This window comes from Punica granatum, chromosome 5 (assembly GCF_007655135.1).
Source record: "Punica granatum isolate Tunisia-2019 chromosome 5, ASM765513v2, whole genome shotgun sequence".
Lineage (NCBI taxonomy): Eukaryota > Viridiplantae > Streptophyta > Magnoliopsida > Myrtales > Lythraceae > Punica > Punica granatum.
This window is the reverse complement of record NC_045131.1, coordinates 27,627,246-27,645,318: the sequence shown is the minus strand read 5'-3', so window position 1 is coordinate 27,645,318 and position 18,073 is coordinate 27,627,246. Positions and strand designations below refer to the sequence as shown.

Here is an 18,073-nt window from a genome sequence, read left to right as displayed (position 1 = left end):
CGTCAGACGAAGCAAATCTGTGATTCATCTCCAAGTTGATTCAATCCAAGTGCTGATAGGTTTAATATTTCGAGCCCATGGGCTCGGAAGACAACGTTGGGCCGCAATTTGGCCCATTGAAGAAAGAAACTACCGATAGAATCGAACCCGATGAATTTTGTCGGGAATTAATTAAAAACTGCAAAAACACCAATTAATTATTTATTTGGTTTTCATAAACCAATATTAACTTTAATTTTAACTCTACCTCACTTATCTTCGATTCAATAATACAATCATTACTTTTTCTTAACTATTCATTACTTTTTCCATAATCCAACCACACAATCATTACTTTCTTTCAACTAATCATTACTTTTTTTTTAAAATTCAACAACACAACCATTACTTTCACTCAACTATTTATTATATTTTCACATTTTTTTCTCATAATTCAACAATCCAATCATTATTATCCGATTAAAATAAAAATTTAACATCGTTTTGATAGGTCACCAATTTCAGCACCCTGCAAATTCTTTGATGGGTTCGTCTGCTTCCCAATAATTGACTCTCTGTCGATTGTCGTGAAGGAAAATGATACCTTAAAAAAAAAAAATCCAATCAATTTTGATTGCCAATCTTTCACGCATTGTTCTTGGATGTGGGTTGCCCCAAATCGCGACCCACCCAAGATTGATACCTCTTCAGTTGAGCTCAACTGGGTATCTGTCAATTTCAATAATCGGGAGCAGAAATGCTGAGAATTGGGACTGTTGGGTTTCTCTGGGTATGGAGGATTCTTGTTCTTCTGCAATTGTCAAGTGGGATCCTTGGTTGGGGAAGAGAAGGCCACTATGCTACTTGCAGGATAGCAGAGGTCAGTCCCTTATTGGTTTAAAGTTGTCATCTTTGCTTGTTTCTTGCTTTCCCTTTTGTTTGATTGTTAATTCTTGCTCTGCTTGTATGGCTTGATTAGTGCTGTTTTACTACCAGTAGCACTCATCAGATGGGTGATGACACCAGAGGGTCTTCAGATTTCGGCAGGCTCTTTGGTGTTTTATTTCGACAGAGCAACGAAAACCCGCTCAATCATAGTTTGCTAAGTGGAGGATTTAGTCTTAACTTAAAATTGTGCTCTAAGAGACGAAACCAGGTTCTTCTTGAATGGTTTCTGTACTTGAAAGAAGTCTAATTTTGTACTCTTACACGCTTTCAGGAGTATCTCACTAAAGAAGCGAAGGCTGCGGTGAAAGAATTGCTCCCCAATTCAGCTGGGGGCGATCTCGCTTCCGTCTGCTCGTGGGCTGATGAAATTCGTCATAGCTACCACTGGCACTGGACTGGTCCATTGCACTATGTTGACACGCCTGATTTCAAGTGCAATTACGATTACTGCAGTAAGTAGTGCCCTCCTATTCCGTGTTTTACTTCCACTGTACTGAGCGCAACCTTGCAGTTTGACAGTTTGGGCCTTGATGTGCTTAGGTTATGAATGGTAATGGAAGTAATCAATGCTTCTGCACTTGCATTATATTCAATTTTCTTGCAGGGGATTGCCACGATCTTGCTGGAAACAAGGATCGGTGTGTGACTGGAGCAATCTACAACTACACAAAACAGCTTATGGAATTCGATCGCGGCAGTTATTCTGCTGCAACATGTAAGAACTGTATATATCAAAGGTTTGACATGAATAACTCGTCAGTGGAGTTTCGTGGAACAAGTTTGTTATGGAATTGAATCAGATACTTCTTGCCATGATTCCAGATAACTTGACTGAGGCGCTAATGTTCTTGTCCCATTTTGTTGGGGATGTTCATCAGGTATGCTCTTTCCCCTTTCAACTTTGACATCTTAGAACGTGTTTTAGATGAGCTCTGCAGCCACATCCAAGATCAGTATTACAACTTCAGATATGACTTATATGACTTCTCAAACTGTAAATTTATCACTATCAAGAACATAATAAACATCTTCCATGGTTTTGAATTCTTACAATTATTTGTGAGAAATTAATGATGCTGCAATGAGTGAAAGATTCATGATCAAGTCAAACTATAGCGCAAGGTCCGATGAATAATAGTCAACAAATTGGATTTCATTTATTAACTGATTTTAGTAATCCATTTAAACTAGGGATGATGTTTGGCACAAAAGCTTACTTGATTTTGCATATTCTTTATTGACACGATATTCTGCTTCATTATGGCAGCCCCTGCATGTCGGTTTCACAGGAGATGAAGGCGGAAACACAATAATTGTCCGTTGGTACCGCAGGAAAACAAATCTTCACCATGTAAGTGCTATTTCAAGCATTATTCTCTGCATAGAATCACAATGAATGTTTACTAAGAAAAAGAGACAGAAAATATGAGGAATGTCACTAACTTGGCAAAGCATTTTCTTCTAGGTCTGGGACAATATGATCATAGATTCCGCCTTGAAAACATTCTACCAGTCTGATCTCACTAACATGATTGAAGCCATCCAGAGGAACATCACGGTATGTCTTCTCCTCAATTTTGTGTTCTAGAAATTGCCATAAAAATATCCTGCAGACTTAACATGATGAGCTCTTGTTGAAGAAATTTGGACTCTTGTTAACTTGGCCTATAATTCATAAGGAGTTTATTCTTCTGATTCCTTTGTGTATCATTCCCCCCTTTCTTTTTTCCATATATTTATCTATCCTTTGCACTGTCTCTAGGATGGATGGTCTAACGATGCATCGTCTTGGGGGAACTGTGCATCTAATCAAACAGCTTGCCCAGACCCGTAAGTACATGTACCTTAACAGGCATATTTCTGAAGGCTGTTATATATTAACTTTTTGAAAAAATATACTAATGATCGTACAGCTTAGTTATAATAAAAGATATTTTTCAAAGGCAAATAATTGGAGCTCTATCTCATGGTTATTATTGATTCAGGCTGCCATTGCTTGTTTTGCAGTTATGCTGCTGAAAGTATCAAGTTAGCCTGCAAATTCGCATACAGAAGTGCCACCCCGGGAAGCACTTTGGAAGGTACCTTAAATTCTTCTCGATAACCTGATGATAGTGTTTCACTGTTCTTGCAAGAGACTGCAAGTCAATTTTTTATACCATTCCCTCAAATATTGAGTTCTGAACTGGGTGCTTAAAGAACAAACAGCTGTCTAAAGCGAGTTCTCAGTGACTTTCACTTTTAAATCTATGTTGCAAAGAGAAGCTAACCTCTTGGGATCGTAATTAATGCTGAAACTCAAGAATTATGTCTCCTGAACTTGTGCAATTATTGATGCACTTCAAGGAAATCCGCTCTCGTTCGCATCTCTTCTCTTACACAAAAAACACATGATAAAACAGATCTGATGATGATTACACATTGATCTCTTTCTTGTAGACGACTACTTCCTCTCACGGTTACCTGTGGTGGAGCAAAGGCTAGCCCAAGGTGGGGTCCGCTTAGCCGCTACACTCAATCGCATCTTTGCTTCTGGCGATAGAGTTGCGGCTGCATGAAATTCTCAAGAGAAGGATAAGGTAACTATATAGAAGATCCCGAGTTCATCGATGGTCATCATCTTCGTGTTGTACTCTTGAAGTGCAAGGAAGAAATACTAATTAATGCAGTTTATGGGTAGGGAGATGTTCATATTTTATGGCTGATGCTGTCAAATATTCCAGAATATGCCCCTACCACCTGCCTTTCCTTGTGTAAATTGTCAACTTCGGGGTCACACAAACAGTTAGGGGGGTGGCCTTGCTTGCAAGCAATGGAAACCCTTACCCTTCACCTGATCCTTACACTGCACCCCTTGTATATATATTTGTGTTTGTTAATGTATGTGGAATCAAATTTGGGAAACCTCCCAAAAAGTGGCAAAAGTGTGTACTTTTTCTGGTTCATTAATTTCTCGAGAATCGATTCAGCAATGGAGGGTTGTAAGTACTCGAAGAGAGCGCTTGCTCTCGGGTTTGTCTTGTGGGTTGGGTTTCTTCTCATCTTTGTTTCTGGAGCTGAAGGATGGAGCAAAGAAGGGCACATTATGACTTGTCGTATCGCACAGGTAATGAATGCTAAGTGGCTAAGGCAGTTCCCAAGAATGCGACCGGGGAAGTTATTTCGATTACTATCTAGGAGAGAACAACTTTACCGTTCTTGTATCCTCTCAAGATTGCTATATATTACGATGCCTTTTTCCGATATTGCTATGAGCAAGTTGGCTCACCTAACCAAGCAAGCTGAACAAGTTGGCCAAGGGTTACATTCCGACAGCTAGTTTAGAATGCCCATAACCTTTTGGTTCCATGACGTGTCTCGAGTAATTTAGAATGATGACCAATAACTATAGTTTAGAATGAAACTCGTTAGTTGGCAGACGTTCATATAATATTGCTGATGCTGCCTAATGTTTCGGAATAATTACATGGCTTCATATTGTACTGATAGTCAACACTTTTGGCTTCACCAATAAATGTCAACGGGGGACCTCTCAAAAGTTGCATGGACGTGCATTCTCCCTTTAGTTGTTTATTAATTGGACACAAACATCATCGGTTTGTCGAGAGTCAATTCAGAGATGGAGGGTCGTAAGGACTCGAAGAGAGCGCGTGCTCTCGGGCTTGTCTTGTGGGTTGGGTTTGTTCTCATTTTTGTTCCTGGAGCTGAAGGATGGAGTAAAGAAGGGCATGTCTTCACATGCCGTATCGCGCAGGTATGCAAAGTGCCTGTTGTTAGTTTCCAGGAAAGCGCAACACGGGAGGTTCGTGCGATAACTATCTTCCAGAGAATGAGTTAATACTGTTTCTTGCTGGTTCATCTTTCTTTTCTATCGTAATCTTGTCATGTGAGTTTTATCAACGATTCAAAGATCCTCTGCAGATTGCTGCAATGAATTACATTAGATTATATGCCTTTTCTGATAGTATTTCTATAACTGTCGTTCGTGCTCTTTATCGGTCTATTCTGAACTACTCGAGGCACGAGAAGAGGCCTAACTATAACAGTGTTTAGTTAAATGAACGATCATGTCACGGTGACATCAGCGAGGCTAAAGGGTCAAGTGACGCTTCTTTGTTTTCCACCCATCTCATTGTCTATTTTTGTTGTTGTCTGCCCAATTCGCAGTCGTTGCTCAAGCCGGATGCGGCGCATGTGGTTAAGCATTTGTTGCCGGAGTATGCGAACGGGGATCTCTCTTCCCTGTGCACATGGCCAGACCAAATACGGCACTGGTACAAGTACCGTTGGACTAGCTCCCTTCACTTCATCGACACCCCCGACAATGAGTGCTCCTTCGATTATGCTAGTAAGTAGATATAGCACTGAATATACTAGTCGAGATCTAGTCAGGTGCTTCTCATATAGGTTTACACCGACCCGGAAAAAAGAGAGTTAATAATGCAAGGGAAATGTCGGATGCAGGGGATTGCCATGACCAGCATGGGCAGGAGAACATGTGTGTTGCTGGTGCCATTCAAAATTTCACCTCTCAACTTCTCCACTACAAGGAAGGAACTTCAGATCGCAGATGTAAGCAAAAGTTTCTTATATTTCATATATATATATATATAAGAAATACGAGGTATTCCCAATTTGTTGTTTAAAATTTGGGTGTTAATTTATCTGGCTAAGAGATACTTTCAGCGAGTTTCAAATTCTTGATTTATAGGAAAAATTCGTCAATTGAAACACTTCACAATTGAACACACCTTGTGTTAAAAGTTTTTATTATATCACCCATCAATTTATTGATCGAGACTCGTTTAATTCTTAATATTTTCCTTTCTATTATTTGCTTCAGCTTTGAAATCTTATCTTGCTGATTTTCCGTTTCCTTTGCTTCCCAGACAACCTAACTGAGGCTCTGTTGTTCCTATCGCACTTCATGGGTGACATTCATCAGGTAGCACAAATTCAGAAACCATTCCTCAATTATATATATTCAGAACTCTTTGTTGTTCCTATCACACTTCATGGGTGACATTCATCAGATAGCCCAAATTCAGAAACCATTCCTCAATTATATATATCTATTCAGAACTCTTTTCCAGTTGATCCGTCCTATATATCTACAATCAGTGTGGTCGGGTTTCAGGCTACTCATGCTTATTTCATTATTTTACAGCCAATGCATTGCGCGTTCACAAGCGATGAAGGAGGAAACACCATAGAGCTACGCTGGTTCAGGCACAAATCAAACCTTCACCATGTAAGTATGATTAGATTCATCCAAAAAACTTAGCATTAAAGACAAGGCACACAGGAAGGACGGACTAGTCCTTCGGCCCGCACATTATGCGAGTACTTGTATTTTTGGGAGACGCGTAAACAGGTTATAAATTTATTGGATAAATCTTTCAGGAAATTCAAAATTTATTTACTATGTTACTGAAGAGTGCTTTCTTGAGAAAGGAAGAGATAAGGGTAATGCAGGGAACAACCCTTAGTTCCTTAATTACCGAGAACGCTTATGTAGAAGCTTCTCAATAAATGAATCGGAGGTTTTTGTTGCAAGTACTTTAAATTACTATATATATATTGCTGAATTATATGTAAAGAGAGAAAAGAAGGAAAATAAAAATTTTTAAAAAAATATGTCATGAAAATGGCGATAATTCCCTCGGAAATTTCCCATGGAAATGGCGATAATTATTGTACTGAGTGTTACACAGTACCATGACTAACAACTCATTTTTGTTCTCTCCCGGAAATAATATAGGTCTGGGATCGAGAGATCATCTTAACGGCTGCGAAAGATTACTACGAGAAGGACATGGACCTCCTCCTTGAAGACATCGAAGGAAACTTCACCGATGTAAGCGTTTTTGTTACTATTTCACATCATTTCATTCACGTACAGGGTCATGTCAAGTAATGAGAAATGTTCTGCTCGACCAATCAGCCTCCGAGTCCTTTGAGTTCACTCTCCTGAGATTGTATATGTTATTTCAGGGAGTTTGGTCCGATGATACTTCTTCTTGGAGAGACTGTAAAGATATCCTTTCATGTCCGATCAAGTGAGAATATGAACCTTTCGTGTTTCCGATCGATATTTTGCTTGATGTTTCTTCTTCCGATTATGATGTAAACTTGAGAACTTTATCTATTAATTTGCTGCAAATTCTTTTCAGATATGCAACTGAGAGCATAAAGATAGCCTGCAAATGGGGCTACAAAGGTGTGGAGAACGGGGCAACTCTAGCAGGTAATCGAACTCGGCATGCCCGATGGACGAGTTGTACACAATGTCCAGATTTGATTGTTCTGCAACAAGCAATGACTATGTTCGCATATGCTGTGCTGTCTGTATCCAGATGATTACTTCAATTCGAGGATGCCGATCGTGATGAAAAGAATTGCGCAAGGTGGGGTCCGACTTGCTATGATTTTGAACCATGTCTTCAGCGACGACCAAGAAGGATTTGTATCACCAACTTAAAAGACGTATCCGTTGCTTCATTTTATATGTTACGAATAGATGTCTGACTAATCTAATTAGCAGCGCATTATTTCCTATTTAATCCTTGCCGTAAATATGCGTACATCTTCGCCCCCAACAATTTCAACATCCGTACATTCTCCCAGTTCAATAATATTATCATCCGAGGCAGGCAGATTGTGCCGGCATGAAAATTTATTGATTGTTATAAGACTAAAGCAAGGATGGACCGAGAGGGCTGGGGACGGTCGACCTCCTCAAATTTTGACATTATAAAGATATATTTTACTTGAATTTTTGATAAAAATACCTATATACGTCATCCATCTTTGAAGATTGACCTTCTTGTCCGCCCCTTAAGAACTAGCCCTCTTGACCAAAACGGAAAATTTGCATGTACATGTGGATTAGAGCTGTTGGGATAACAAAATTATCGATTATTGTTATTGGAAACGACAAGTATATGATATAATCAAGATAGCTAATAAAGTGAGAAATGAAATCTCATCCCATCAGTAGTTTGGCCTAATAAGCAGTTTAACATGTGAAATAATTGAGCATCCTAAATTCACTAATATATCATGAGCTCAAAAAAAAAAAAGTGGTGAAATCCAATCCCACCTTCTCCTTTTGTCCTACAAAAAGTATAGGCGAATTTATGATCATGGAATGAAACTTATTAGGTTGCTTTCTTTTCCATCTTTTATAGATTTGAGTTTCCTTAGACTAGACATAAGGCCCGTGATCCATCGGGTTTTAAAGAATTATATATGTGCACACACTAGTGCGTGCAATATTGCTATCATGTTTTTGCGCAAACTCAAAAGTTCTTATTTTAAAAATTTGTCATGATTTTTAACCCTCATAAAATTTGTTGAGTTTTCAAAATAAATAATAGAGAAGATGATGGAGGAGATTTTTGAGGTGATAGAGTAGTGAAATTTTTTTTTCCAAAATTTTTCTTGAAAATAAGAGAAATTTTAATAGTTTTGTATGTATATAATCAAGTTTAACTTTAAAGAAAATAGCGGTGGTCACAAGATGAAAATTTCCTTTAAAATAGTAGGATAGAATATATGAAATTGGAGCTGAGATGGGCCCGATTTTATGGCCTAAGGACGTCTAGATCACTATATATGATTTTCTCAATCTAGAGTTTTATTAATTTTTATAATAATTTTTATTGAGTCACAAATTTCTTAACTTTTAAATATAAAAAATATAATGATAAAATCAGAATAAAACATATATTTTTGAAAGAAATTATAATGAGATGTTAATTTTACGGAATATTAATTAAATAATGAATTTTTAAGCTTTAAAATTAATAAATATATTCTGATAAGATGCCGACAACATAATATTTTTGAATTATTAATAAAATTTTATTATCTACATGATGATATTTAATAAATTTTTTTTACATCATATTTAATTTATATAATTTATTTTTTTATATTTGTTTATGAATTTTATATATGAAAACCATTTGATGTATTCATTGTATTGTTTTGAGGTTTATAACTATATATATTTATATATATATATATAGAAGATTTGGATAATATTAATTAGATAACTTTCTATATAGACAACTTGTGATTCAATCTTTCTTTGTTTCTTTATTTATTTTTATTTAATCTTGAAATTAAAGGAAAATTCCAGTAGAGGCTACGCTGGCCTAAGTCGTGGGATCTCACAAGTAATTCATACGTTTCCCGGTTGAAATCAACCGTTAAATTTACGAGTTAATTCTCATTTTATTAGCTGAGACTTTAAGAAGCATAAAATCCACTCCTATTTTTTCTCCTTAAATTATCTCATAATAATTTTTTTAAAAAAATTTACATTGTTTTTTTTAAAAATGACTCCTATTAAAATATAATTCTTTTCGGTGAATAAAATTCACAAATTTTTACTTTTAGCCCAAGGTAGAGATGATTCATCGCCGATACAATGCAGAAGTCTTGGTTCCGTGTAATATGATATATACATATATTTGTATGCACTGCTCTATGTATTGATTCAACCTGTGCTGTCAATCAATCGGAGATATATAGATCGATCCATTTCAGCTGTTGCTTTGATTGTTTGGTGCTTCTCTGCAATCGGTGAAGATGGTGTTGGCGGATTTAGGAGGGAGAATCTCCCACGCGATACAGCAGATGACCAATGCCACGGTCATCGACGAGAAGGTCCTCAACGACTGCCTCAATGAGATCACCCGTGCCCTCCTCAGCTCCGACGTTCAGTTCCAGCTCGTCCGTGACATGCAGAAGAACATCAAGGCCATCGTCAACCTCGACGAGCTCGCCGCCGGCCACAACAAGCGCAGGATCATCCAGCAGGTACGTCTTTTACATTTATATATATCCAGCTGGTACGTCCTCGGCTGCTGAGTTTTGGTTACTGTTTCATTGGATAATCTGACTGCACTTCAAAGTTAAAATTTTGATGATAAGGACATTCTTGTTTTCTGTTTCATTAGGCTACAAAGGACGTCCGTCCATGGAGTTTGTAGATAATAGACCACTAGTAGAGGTAAAATAAAGGATAGGAGAGATCCCGAATTCAGAATCTCTTATTCTGGGTGAATTTATATCCTTCTCGCATTGCATTTTTATGGGATTCCGACGATAAAAGCGGTGCTCCTTATTAGTTGTTTGAACTTCGAGATAAAAGTGCCCAGAACATCATGGACCCCCATAGATCAGTCTTTTCATACAAGCAGTAGGTCCATAAACAAGACATAGAGCAGACAGGCTCAGATGACCAAGCATGAATAAGTAGAGCAGCTTCCCATCAGGGACAATCTCAACCTCACTCCGTAAATGGCTTTATATCTCCTTCAAACAGCAGTATTCTCTGGAATGCATTTGTTAATATTGGAAGTCGTCTCTTTGAACTGCATTATAATGCTCATGAAGAGACGCTTGTTTCTAGTAAAAAGTTACAAATAGGCATGTCAAGGGAGCCTCAAGTTAGGGCCTTGAATGGCCTTTTTTTTTTAGTGCCTGGATAGCCTAATCAAGTTCCCAGCTACCAACTATTCGACTGAGCTGCAAGACTCTTCCACGTTCAATTAGTAATGGGGAAAGAGAGGAATGTATGATTTCTGGCTTCATTCTTCTTCACGGCAGAAACAGCAAGTGGTGTCAATCCCAACATTCTAGTAAGTGGCAACTCTGTCAAGAATGGCTAGATTGTTGGTGACAGCTAACCGCTTATGCCTGGGAATGCCGGGGCGATATCAGACCAATTTGTACCAAGCCACTGCCCTCTTTTTCTTTGTCAAGGCATTTCATGTCTCCCTGATTAATCCTCCCTTTAAGTGAGCTGTATACCTGCTGCTACTGCTCTTATAACGTCCTGTATTCTCTGATCCGTTTTGTCTCTAAAGCCACCTTGAGTCTCCGAGAGTGCAAGTCACTAAAGCATATGAAGGAACTCCAGACCTTCCATCTATGAATCTTGCAGCAAAGGGCTTGCTGAACATCACAGTTATCAAACCAGAATGGGACATTTTGTCCAATTCCCAGAACATTCTTGACAAAAGGATATGCTTTCGCTCTGAGCTGTGCAGCAGTCTATTCCAATCATAAGAATAGAACCTGTGCATCTTTAGGTCCCATAAACTTCTATCAGTTCCTAGCCTTCATGCAGGGAGTCCAAAAAGATAAGACGGTAAGGAGTTGATAGTTCATGTAGTGACTATTTAGCTTGCTGTCTACAGATCGATTACCGTCTAGGAACTGATAAGCTTGATTATGCTGATGGAATTTGGGAATAGGATTTTTTGTGGAGTTGCCAGTATTATGTTATCATCCATAAAATGTGCAGTAAAATCCCACCTGAACTGGGTATGTGCCGAACTTGTTATAATCGTGAACTTTTGGTGCCACTGCTGAATTTTAGCTGTCGCTATTTAATCTGTGTTCAGACTCTATGCCGTTGTGCATTGCCAAGTGGTTATATCTTGATTTTACCTTCTTTCTTTGGATAATTGTATCTTGTACCGCATGAGAAGTTACGATTTGGTTTTAGGCTATATTCAATGAGCTTTGCAAGATGTTGGATCCCGGGAAGCCTTCTTTTACTCCAAAAAAGGGAAAACCAAGCATCGTCATGTTTGTTGGTTTGCAAGGTACATGAATTTCTAACTTGTTGGATTATTGTTCTTCTAAAATATACCGTATCTTGTTTGGTCTTTTAGAAAGGGGAAAAAAAAAATCGCATGTCTAATGTTGCCTAAGAGGATATTGATATGCATCTGTTTGTCAAAATATCAGGGTCGGGAAAGACTACGACATGTACCAAGTATGCTCATTATCATCAGAAGAAAGGTTGGAAGCCAGCTCTTGTTTGCTCTGATACTTTCAGAGCAGGTGCTTTTGATCAATTGAAACAGAATGCCACCAAGGCTAGAATTCCATTCTATGGAAGGTAAGGATGCCACTTCCCGACACGCAGAGCATTCGATTCGAGAAGAATATTTTGAAGCATTTCATTTTTCTGTTCTGAGTCGGAGTAATATTTTTTTCATTCTGGCGATGTACAGTTATACAGAGTCGGATCCGGTGAAAATTGCTGTGGAAGGCGTCGAGACATTCAAGAAGGAATACTGCGATCTGATCATAGTGGACACTAGTGGGCGTCACAAACAGGAAGCCGCCCTTTTTGAAGAAATGCGGCAAGTTTCTGAGGCAACGGTAATGTGTTGGTTCTTGGTTCAATGAGATTTACTTATTTACAGACTCTTGACAATAATTTCGAGATCTAATATGCATTTGGCTTTCCATTCCAGAATCCGGATCTCGTTATATTCGTCATGGATGGCAGTATGGGGCAAGCTGCATTTGATCAAGCTCAGGCATTCAAGCTGAGTGTTCCTGTCGGAGCTGTTATCATTACGAAAATGGATGGTCATGCAAAGGGAGGTGGTGCTCTTAGTGCGTGAGTATCATCAGAATGACATCGTCGGTTAACCACTATATGCATCATTTTGTATGTATTCTGCAGGGTCTTATCGCAATCTCACTTTCCGATTTGCAGTGTTGCAGCAACAAAGAGTCCAGTTATCTTCATGGGTACTGGCGAGCATATGGATGAGTTTGAGGTCTTTGATGTTAAACCTTTCGTCAGCCGTCTTTTAGGTATGGCGTTCATTAGCCTAGCTGCTGTATGCTACAGATTCCCGCCTCCAGCAGCTCGTTTAGCTTCTCATCTTTTGACTTCACGTCGATGGTGTAGTTGGCTATGAGGAAGCACTTACGTTTTTTCCTTTAAGGTATGGGCGACTGGACTGGATTAATGGACAAACTCCAAGACGCAGTTCCCGAGGATCAACAGACAGATCTTGTGGAAAAGTTTATGGGAGGGAACTTCACCCTGAGGACTATGTATGAGCTATATCAGAGCATACTTAACATGGGTCCGCTGAGCCAGGTTGAACTTTCTTTCTAGTTCGTTATATTTCCTTTCGTCCCGTGCAATTTACTTTATGCGAGCTATTCAACCGTGGTCTCCATGTAGGTCTTCTCCATGATGCCAGGATACCGCGAACAGATGATCCCCAAGGGCCAGGAGAAAGAAAGCCAAGCAAAAATCAAGCGTTGTATGACAATAATGGACTCCATGACAAACCAAGGCGAGTCTCTTCATAATAAATAACCGATGCCTGTCTATTACTATGCGTATTCCTCCAATGTGTTAGCGTTGATAAGCATCTGGATGTGGAGTCGATGGCCTCACTTGTAGGAACGTGGAGATTTGAATAAGTTCAAAATCGAATGCTCGATAGATGTTGCACTTGCTGTTGTGATATATTAGCACTCATTTGAGCTCCTTCACTTTGCAGAGCTTGACAGTACAAACCCCAAGCTAATGAATGAGTCGAGGATATTGAGGATAGCGAGAGGATCAGGTCGGCAGGTTAAAGAAGTAATGGAGATGATGGAAGAATACAAGAAGCTGGCCAAGAATATGAAGAGTGTGATTCCGAATAAGGGCAATAAGAACTTGTTGTCTCAGAACATGAACGCGCAGCAGATGAGCCGAGTCCTTCCGCCACAGATGCTGAAGCAGATAGGTGGGATGGGAGGCTTGCAGAGCTTGATGAAGCAGATGAGTTCGGCTAAGGACTCGATGGGGATGTTCGGAGGCAAAGCAGAGAAGACTCGTAAGAAGAAAACCTGAGACAGCTGCTTTGGACTCTGAATGGTTGTGAAGAGCTCGGGTTCATCTTGACCATAACTTTGCATCTGGGAGGCATTGGGCGAAAGAGTGCAACAGTATGAATTCATTCCAATAGCTCAGGTTCATCGACAAGGGATAGGTCACAGAGAAAGACGAAGAACAATTTTTTTTTCTAAGGTCAAGAAGGCCTATTGTATGCGAGCAAACTCAGACTTTGAAGTTTAGTAGATTAGGCTTTGGATCATTCGGGTCTAACCCTAGCATGTACAGTCTTGATACTAATCATTAGAGGCAGTGTTGTTATCGTTTCTCACCATGTCCATCCGTTTCGTTCGACCATGATTTTCTCTTGTTTCTATTTTGGTTTTGATTATCTTGGTCAATTCTGTGCAATTTCCCCGTCCTCGCTTCACCTGAAAAAGACTAATCTTGTACGAAGGGAAACAAGGATTGACCACGTATTGGAAACCGCTAAAAGAGACGAATCTTGCATGAAGAAAAACAAGGATTGCCTACTCTAATGGGGAGCACATCGTCGATTTTATATAGCACATGGCAAAAGAATGTGAACCAGGTTCTATCAACCCATCCATCAACCAAGGATATAGAATGTACAATTTCTCATCAAACAAAATATAATGCACTTGTTAGTCGTTATGTTCCTTGACTTCTCGAAGTTATTGGCCTCATTTCTTCTGTAATACCTTTTTTCCCAGTGGTTCCCTCTCCTATGCTCCCCCTGTCTGGCTCGATCTTGTATTCTTCTCGACAGGCATTACTTGACATCATGCGATGCTCCCTGTCAGAGTGATGCATGTAAAGGTTATCTAGTGAAAAAAGTACCATCTCTTACAACTCTAATTTGGAAACCATTACACCAAAAGAAGGTAACGTTTGCCTCTGTACCAAATGGTGATGAGTCGATCCTGTCAAAGCATGAGGACATCTCCCCACACCTTGTCCATTTGGTTTATCCAACCTTGTCTGAAGAGATAGTCGCAGGGCCTTTCTCCAGGGTCTCAATATCCATTTCTCTCAGCTCTTGCTGTATCACAGGAACTCAACGGATAGAACATCAGGAGCCATTACTATCTCCACCAAGATATTTCTTATGTACCAGCACTCTGCAGTTCGAAAAATATCAATGCATTTCTTGATGCTTTTCACTTAATATGGCAATAACTGCAAGGCCCCTGCAAGCGTCTCTATCTAGCACCTTTATGAAGTCTGTCAATATATTAACCCAGTGCCTATGCCTCTGTTGCAGAATGCGCAGTTAAATGAATATATAGATATACTGGGGGTCGCCCACCACCGACCTTAAAATCACTAGCCCTGCACTTCATTTGCATGATATATTCCTTCATCTGCAACATAACCAAGCAGCAGTTTAAAAGCTTTGCAATTATAAAAACAAGAAGCCTTACACAGACTACTCCAGAAGTGCTACCAAGATACGGTTCAATGAACATTAACAAGTTGACGGTTCAGTTATCTCTCAGGAGGTTTTTTCTCGGCTAAAATAACATCTCATGTTCCCGCCCTTAGAGCTCAAGTGGAAAATACGCTCTTGACATAGAGATTACATAATAGGATATATCAAACTTCCAAGGGCTTTTATCCTTTTCTTACAGATAAAAAGAAAAGGAAATAAAGACTTACAAGGCTCAAATCTACCAGTCCAAACATGTAAGCCACCAGCAGTCTCACACTTAGGAGCGAGTACCCAGTAGTGGAGACATAATTATCATTTTGAGCAAGTATTTGTAGTCCTAAGAAGAGACTTTCCCAACAATACTCAATAGACTGAATCTATCATTAAAATTTTGTGCGCTATTGCAATTTGTTAAGAGAGAAGATATCGGAACAACTGCAACAAGCTAGCACAGCAGTTCAGATGATATATCTGATCAAATTAAACAATAATAATAATAACTTAGACAACCTCAGCATTTTCTGCTACAATCTGAGCATTTAATCCTCTGATTTCATTGAACCTGGTAATGGCAGTACGAAGATTCAACTTGTGCCTCTTCACTTTTTCATTGCCCTGTCCCTTCATCCGTAAATCATGAGCAGAATTACACAGCTAATCATTTACATATTCAACAACAACAAAGAAAATAAACTGGAAGATGTTCTATCTGTACTCCTCTCCCAAGATGACAATCTAATTGATTAATTAGTCAACCTAGACGTCAGATTTTCATCTTATCTGATTGACATACTAAAATAATGACCATTTGCCAATGATTTTTTATCAACACAGCACTATGAGAAAAGTATCATTTGATTCTTCGGAGAAGATGCTTTTTTGTCGCCTTGGCCCTGATAAAATTCAGTGTGCATCTTAAGGCTTATCCTAGGTTTTTACTAGAATAATATCAGATAGCAGTAGATGAAGCACCATGGAATGCTTTCTTTGCCCAATAGTGCATCTATGAGAATGAAAGTGTTCCTGCAGGAAACCAAAAAAAGAAAGACCTCATTCATAACGATTTAGAGCTAGAAATTGGAAATGTAAGAGAGAAAACAAGAGGATGAAAGATTTGATGCTCCTACCAGCTGGTCCTGAAATTTGGCATTGAGTTCCTCTGCAACTTTGGTATAGAAAGCACTGGCAATGCACAGATATTAGTGTTGCTCATTAACCAACACCAAATACGTCAAGTAGTCTAACTTGAGCTCTAAATAACCTTTGTTCTAGTAATTTTGCAGATAAACCGGCTCTTTCTTGTTGCATGAGCTCCAAACTCTGTCAATTAGAGCAGCTCCGTTAAAACTTATGGAAACTTAAATGAGGAACTCTCTAACGAAAACTATGGAGATATATGAGGTGGGCTCACCTGGATAAGCATGCAAGAGTCAGACTCCAAAGCAGAAACTTTTCTCTGCACCTCCAACAGTTGGAAGCATGTCTGTCCTTTTGCCTTGGCTATATGCTCCGATCCATCACTGAGTTTCTGCATTTCTAGCTTCACTGTAGTAAAAGCAGTAAAAAGGAAAAGCACAGACTGAGCATCAATCATCCCTACAGTTCTCTTCAAAACTCTCAGTTCTCGATTCCGAAACCAAAGAATACCGCAAAAGGCGAAATTCCAGCAACCTAGCCAGCCTGAAACCCCATGTTATGGTTAAATTGAGAAGTAAATTGCAGAATTACAAAAGCTCCATTGCATGTCAGGACCGATCATTCCAATTGCAGCCTCAAAAATCATCAATCATAGATGTAATATTGTACGTACAGCAATTGCAGACTCCTGTAAACACTACGGCGAAGGCATTACAAGTAGAGAGAAGTGAAACCTGAGCTGAGGTCATCTTCGAGGGCTTGAATGCCAGTGATGAGCATTTGCTCCTCGAACGAGATCTTCGCCGCGTGATCCTCCACATCTTTTGAGCAGCGACGGCGGAAAGTTCAGCGGAAGCAGTTCGGATTAGGTAATGCAATCGAGGAAAGGGAAAGGTACCGTTCATTTGACAGCGCAGAGTCTTCATGTACTGCAAGTACTCCTCCATCTTCGATCTGCATCTTCCATCCACAGCAACAGAGAATGATGAATCGCATTCACACATGCACGAAGAGAGAGAGAGAGAGAGAGAGAGAGAGAGAGAAGTGAGGACCTGCAATTCCTCTGCTGTGGATTGAATGAACCGTTGGGACTGGGAGGGAGAAGGTGATGCCACTGTAGAAGAAGCGGGAGACGGCAGATTATTTTTGCAAACATACATTTGGTCCTCCAACTTTACATTATTTTCAGTGTTACCCTTTTTCTTTTTCTGTTTTCATTTTCATCCTATACTTTCACTTATTTTCCATTTTAGCTTTTACCTGTTCTTTTCTTTGTTTGTTTGGTTGTTTCACAGAGTACTTTTCTGTTTCCATGAAATTATCTACTCCTAGATGCAAATACGTGCATTGCGCAGGTGTATAAGAAAATTAATAAAAGTATTTATTTAATTTTTCATGAATAAATGTTTTAATTTATTTAGAGAGCTTTTTTGAAATTGTTTTAATATTTTATTTGCAATAGATAAAATTTTTTATTTTTAAGAAGATATTTAATATCTTCTGAATATCCTATACACATAGAATATAGAAAATGTCTTCTCAATATTCTAAATATATAGGATGTAGAAAAATGTGAAGGGATAGTGATAGAAATGAAAAATTCATGAACCTCCAACCAAGAATTAGATTCTCTGAACGGTTAAAACAACGATCAATCACAAGTTGAGAATTTTAAAGAAATAAGTCATGGTACATTCTCGTATTTGGACTTTTATATATTATAATTGAATTTATTAGTCTTTGATTCTTGATCTTTCCTTACTTTTTCTGATTTTGTCCTTTTTTATTTTGTTAAGTCATATCTAAGTAAAATATTTTGTCTCCTTAAAATTGGATAAAGTTATAAACTATTTTATATAGCAGGTCGACTTCGAGTATTTTCTTCTTTCATGAAGTCA

General features: G+C 38.8%; 4 protein-coding genes across 5 annotated transcripts; 3 read left to right on the top strand and 1 right to left on the bottom strand.

The window, feature by feature from the left end:
* The first annotated feature begins 513 nt into the window (after positions 1-513).
* LOC116208548 (endonuclease 4-like) lies at positions 514-3,843 on the top strand. Its single transcript, XM_031542041.1, has 9 exons — positions 514-859; positions 1,199-1,379; positions 1,532-1,642; positions 1,750-1,805; positions 2,195-2,278; positions 2,393-2,485; positions 2,690-2,757; positions 2,935-3,008; positions 3,367-3,843. Exons 1-9 carry the CDS (start codon positions 737-739, stop codon positions 3,483-3,485), a joined length of 909 nt encoding a protein of 302 aa, XP_031397901.1. The 5' UTR covers positions 514-736; the 3' UTR covers positions 3,486-3,843.
* On the top strand, positions 3,608-7,593 carry LOC116208547 (endonuclease 1). Of its 2 annotated transcripts, none has more exons than XM_031542040.1 (9): positions 3,608-4,033; positions 5,095-5,275; positions 5,392-5,499; positions 5,817-5,872; positions 6,095-6,178; positions 6,689-6,784; positions 6,922-6,986; positions 7,101-7,174; positions 7,284-7,593. In XM_031542040.1, exons 1-9 carry the CDS (start codon positions 3,632-3,634, stop codon positions 7,406-7,408), a joined length of 1,191 nt encoding a protein of 396 aa, XP_031397900.1. In that variant the 5' UTR covers positions 3,608-3,631; the 3' UTR covers positions 7,409-7,593. The 2 variants fall into 2 exon arrangements, with proteins under 2 accessions (XP_031397900.1, XP_031397899.1); XM_031542039.1 differs by having other exon boundaries at positions 4,015-4,681; positions 7,284-7,490.
* Positions 7,594-8,997: 1,404 nt separating this feature from the next.
* Positions 8,998-13,919, top strand: LOC116207123 (signal recognition particle 54 kDa protein 2-like). The gene is made up of 9 exons (XM_031539984.1): positions 8,998-9,756; positions 11,453-11,552; positions 11,698-11,851; positions 11,967-12,117; positions 12,213-12,361; positions 12,461-12,561; positions 12,696-12,853; positions 12,941-13,055; positions 13,266-13,919. Exons 1-9 carry the CDS (start codon positions 9,526-9,528, stop codon positions 13,601-13,603), a joined length of 1,497 nt encoding a protein of 498 aa, XP_031395844.1. The 5' UTR covers positions 8,998-9,525; the 3' UTR covers positions 13,604-13,919.
* Positions 13,920-14,124: 205 nt separating this feature from the next.
* LOC116207264 lies at positions 14,125-17,538 on the bottom strand. Its single transcript, XM_031540168.1, has 11 exons — positions 17,228-17,538; positions 17,074-17,129; positions 16,910-16,996; positions 16,450-16,583; positions 16,300-16,358; positions 16,166-16,220; positions 16,011-16,061; positions 15,549-15,659; positions 14,923-14,970; positions 14,510-14,648; positions 14,125-14,402 (listed from the first exon to the last, which is right to left on the bottom strand). Exons 1-10 carry the CDS (start codon positions 17,329-17,331, stop codon positions 14,574-14,576), a joined length of 780 nt encoding a protein of 259 aa, XP_031396028.1. The 5' UTR covers positions 17,332-17,538; the 3' UTR covers positions 14,125-14,402; positions 14,510-14,573.
* Positions 17,539-18,073: the final 535 nt, after the last annotated feature.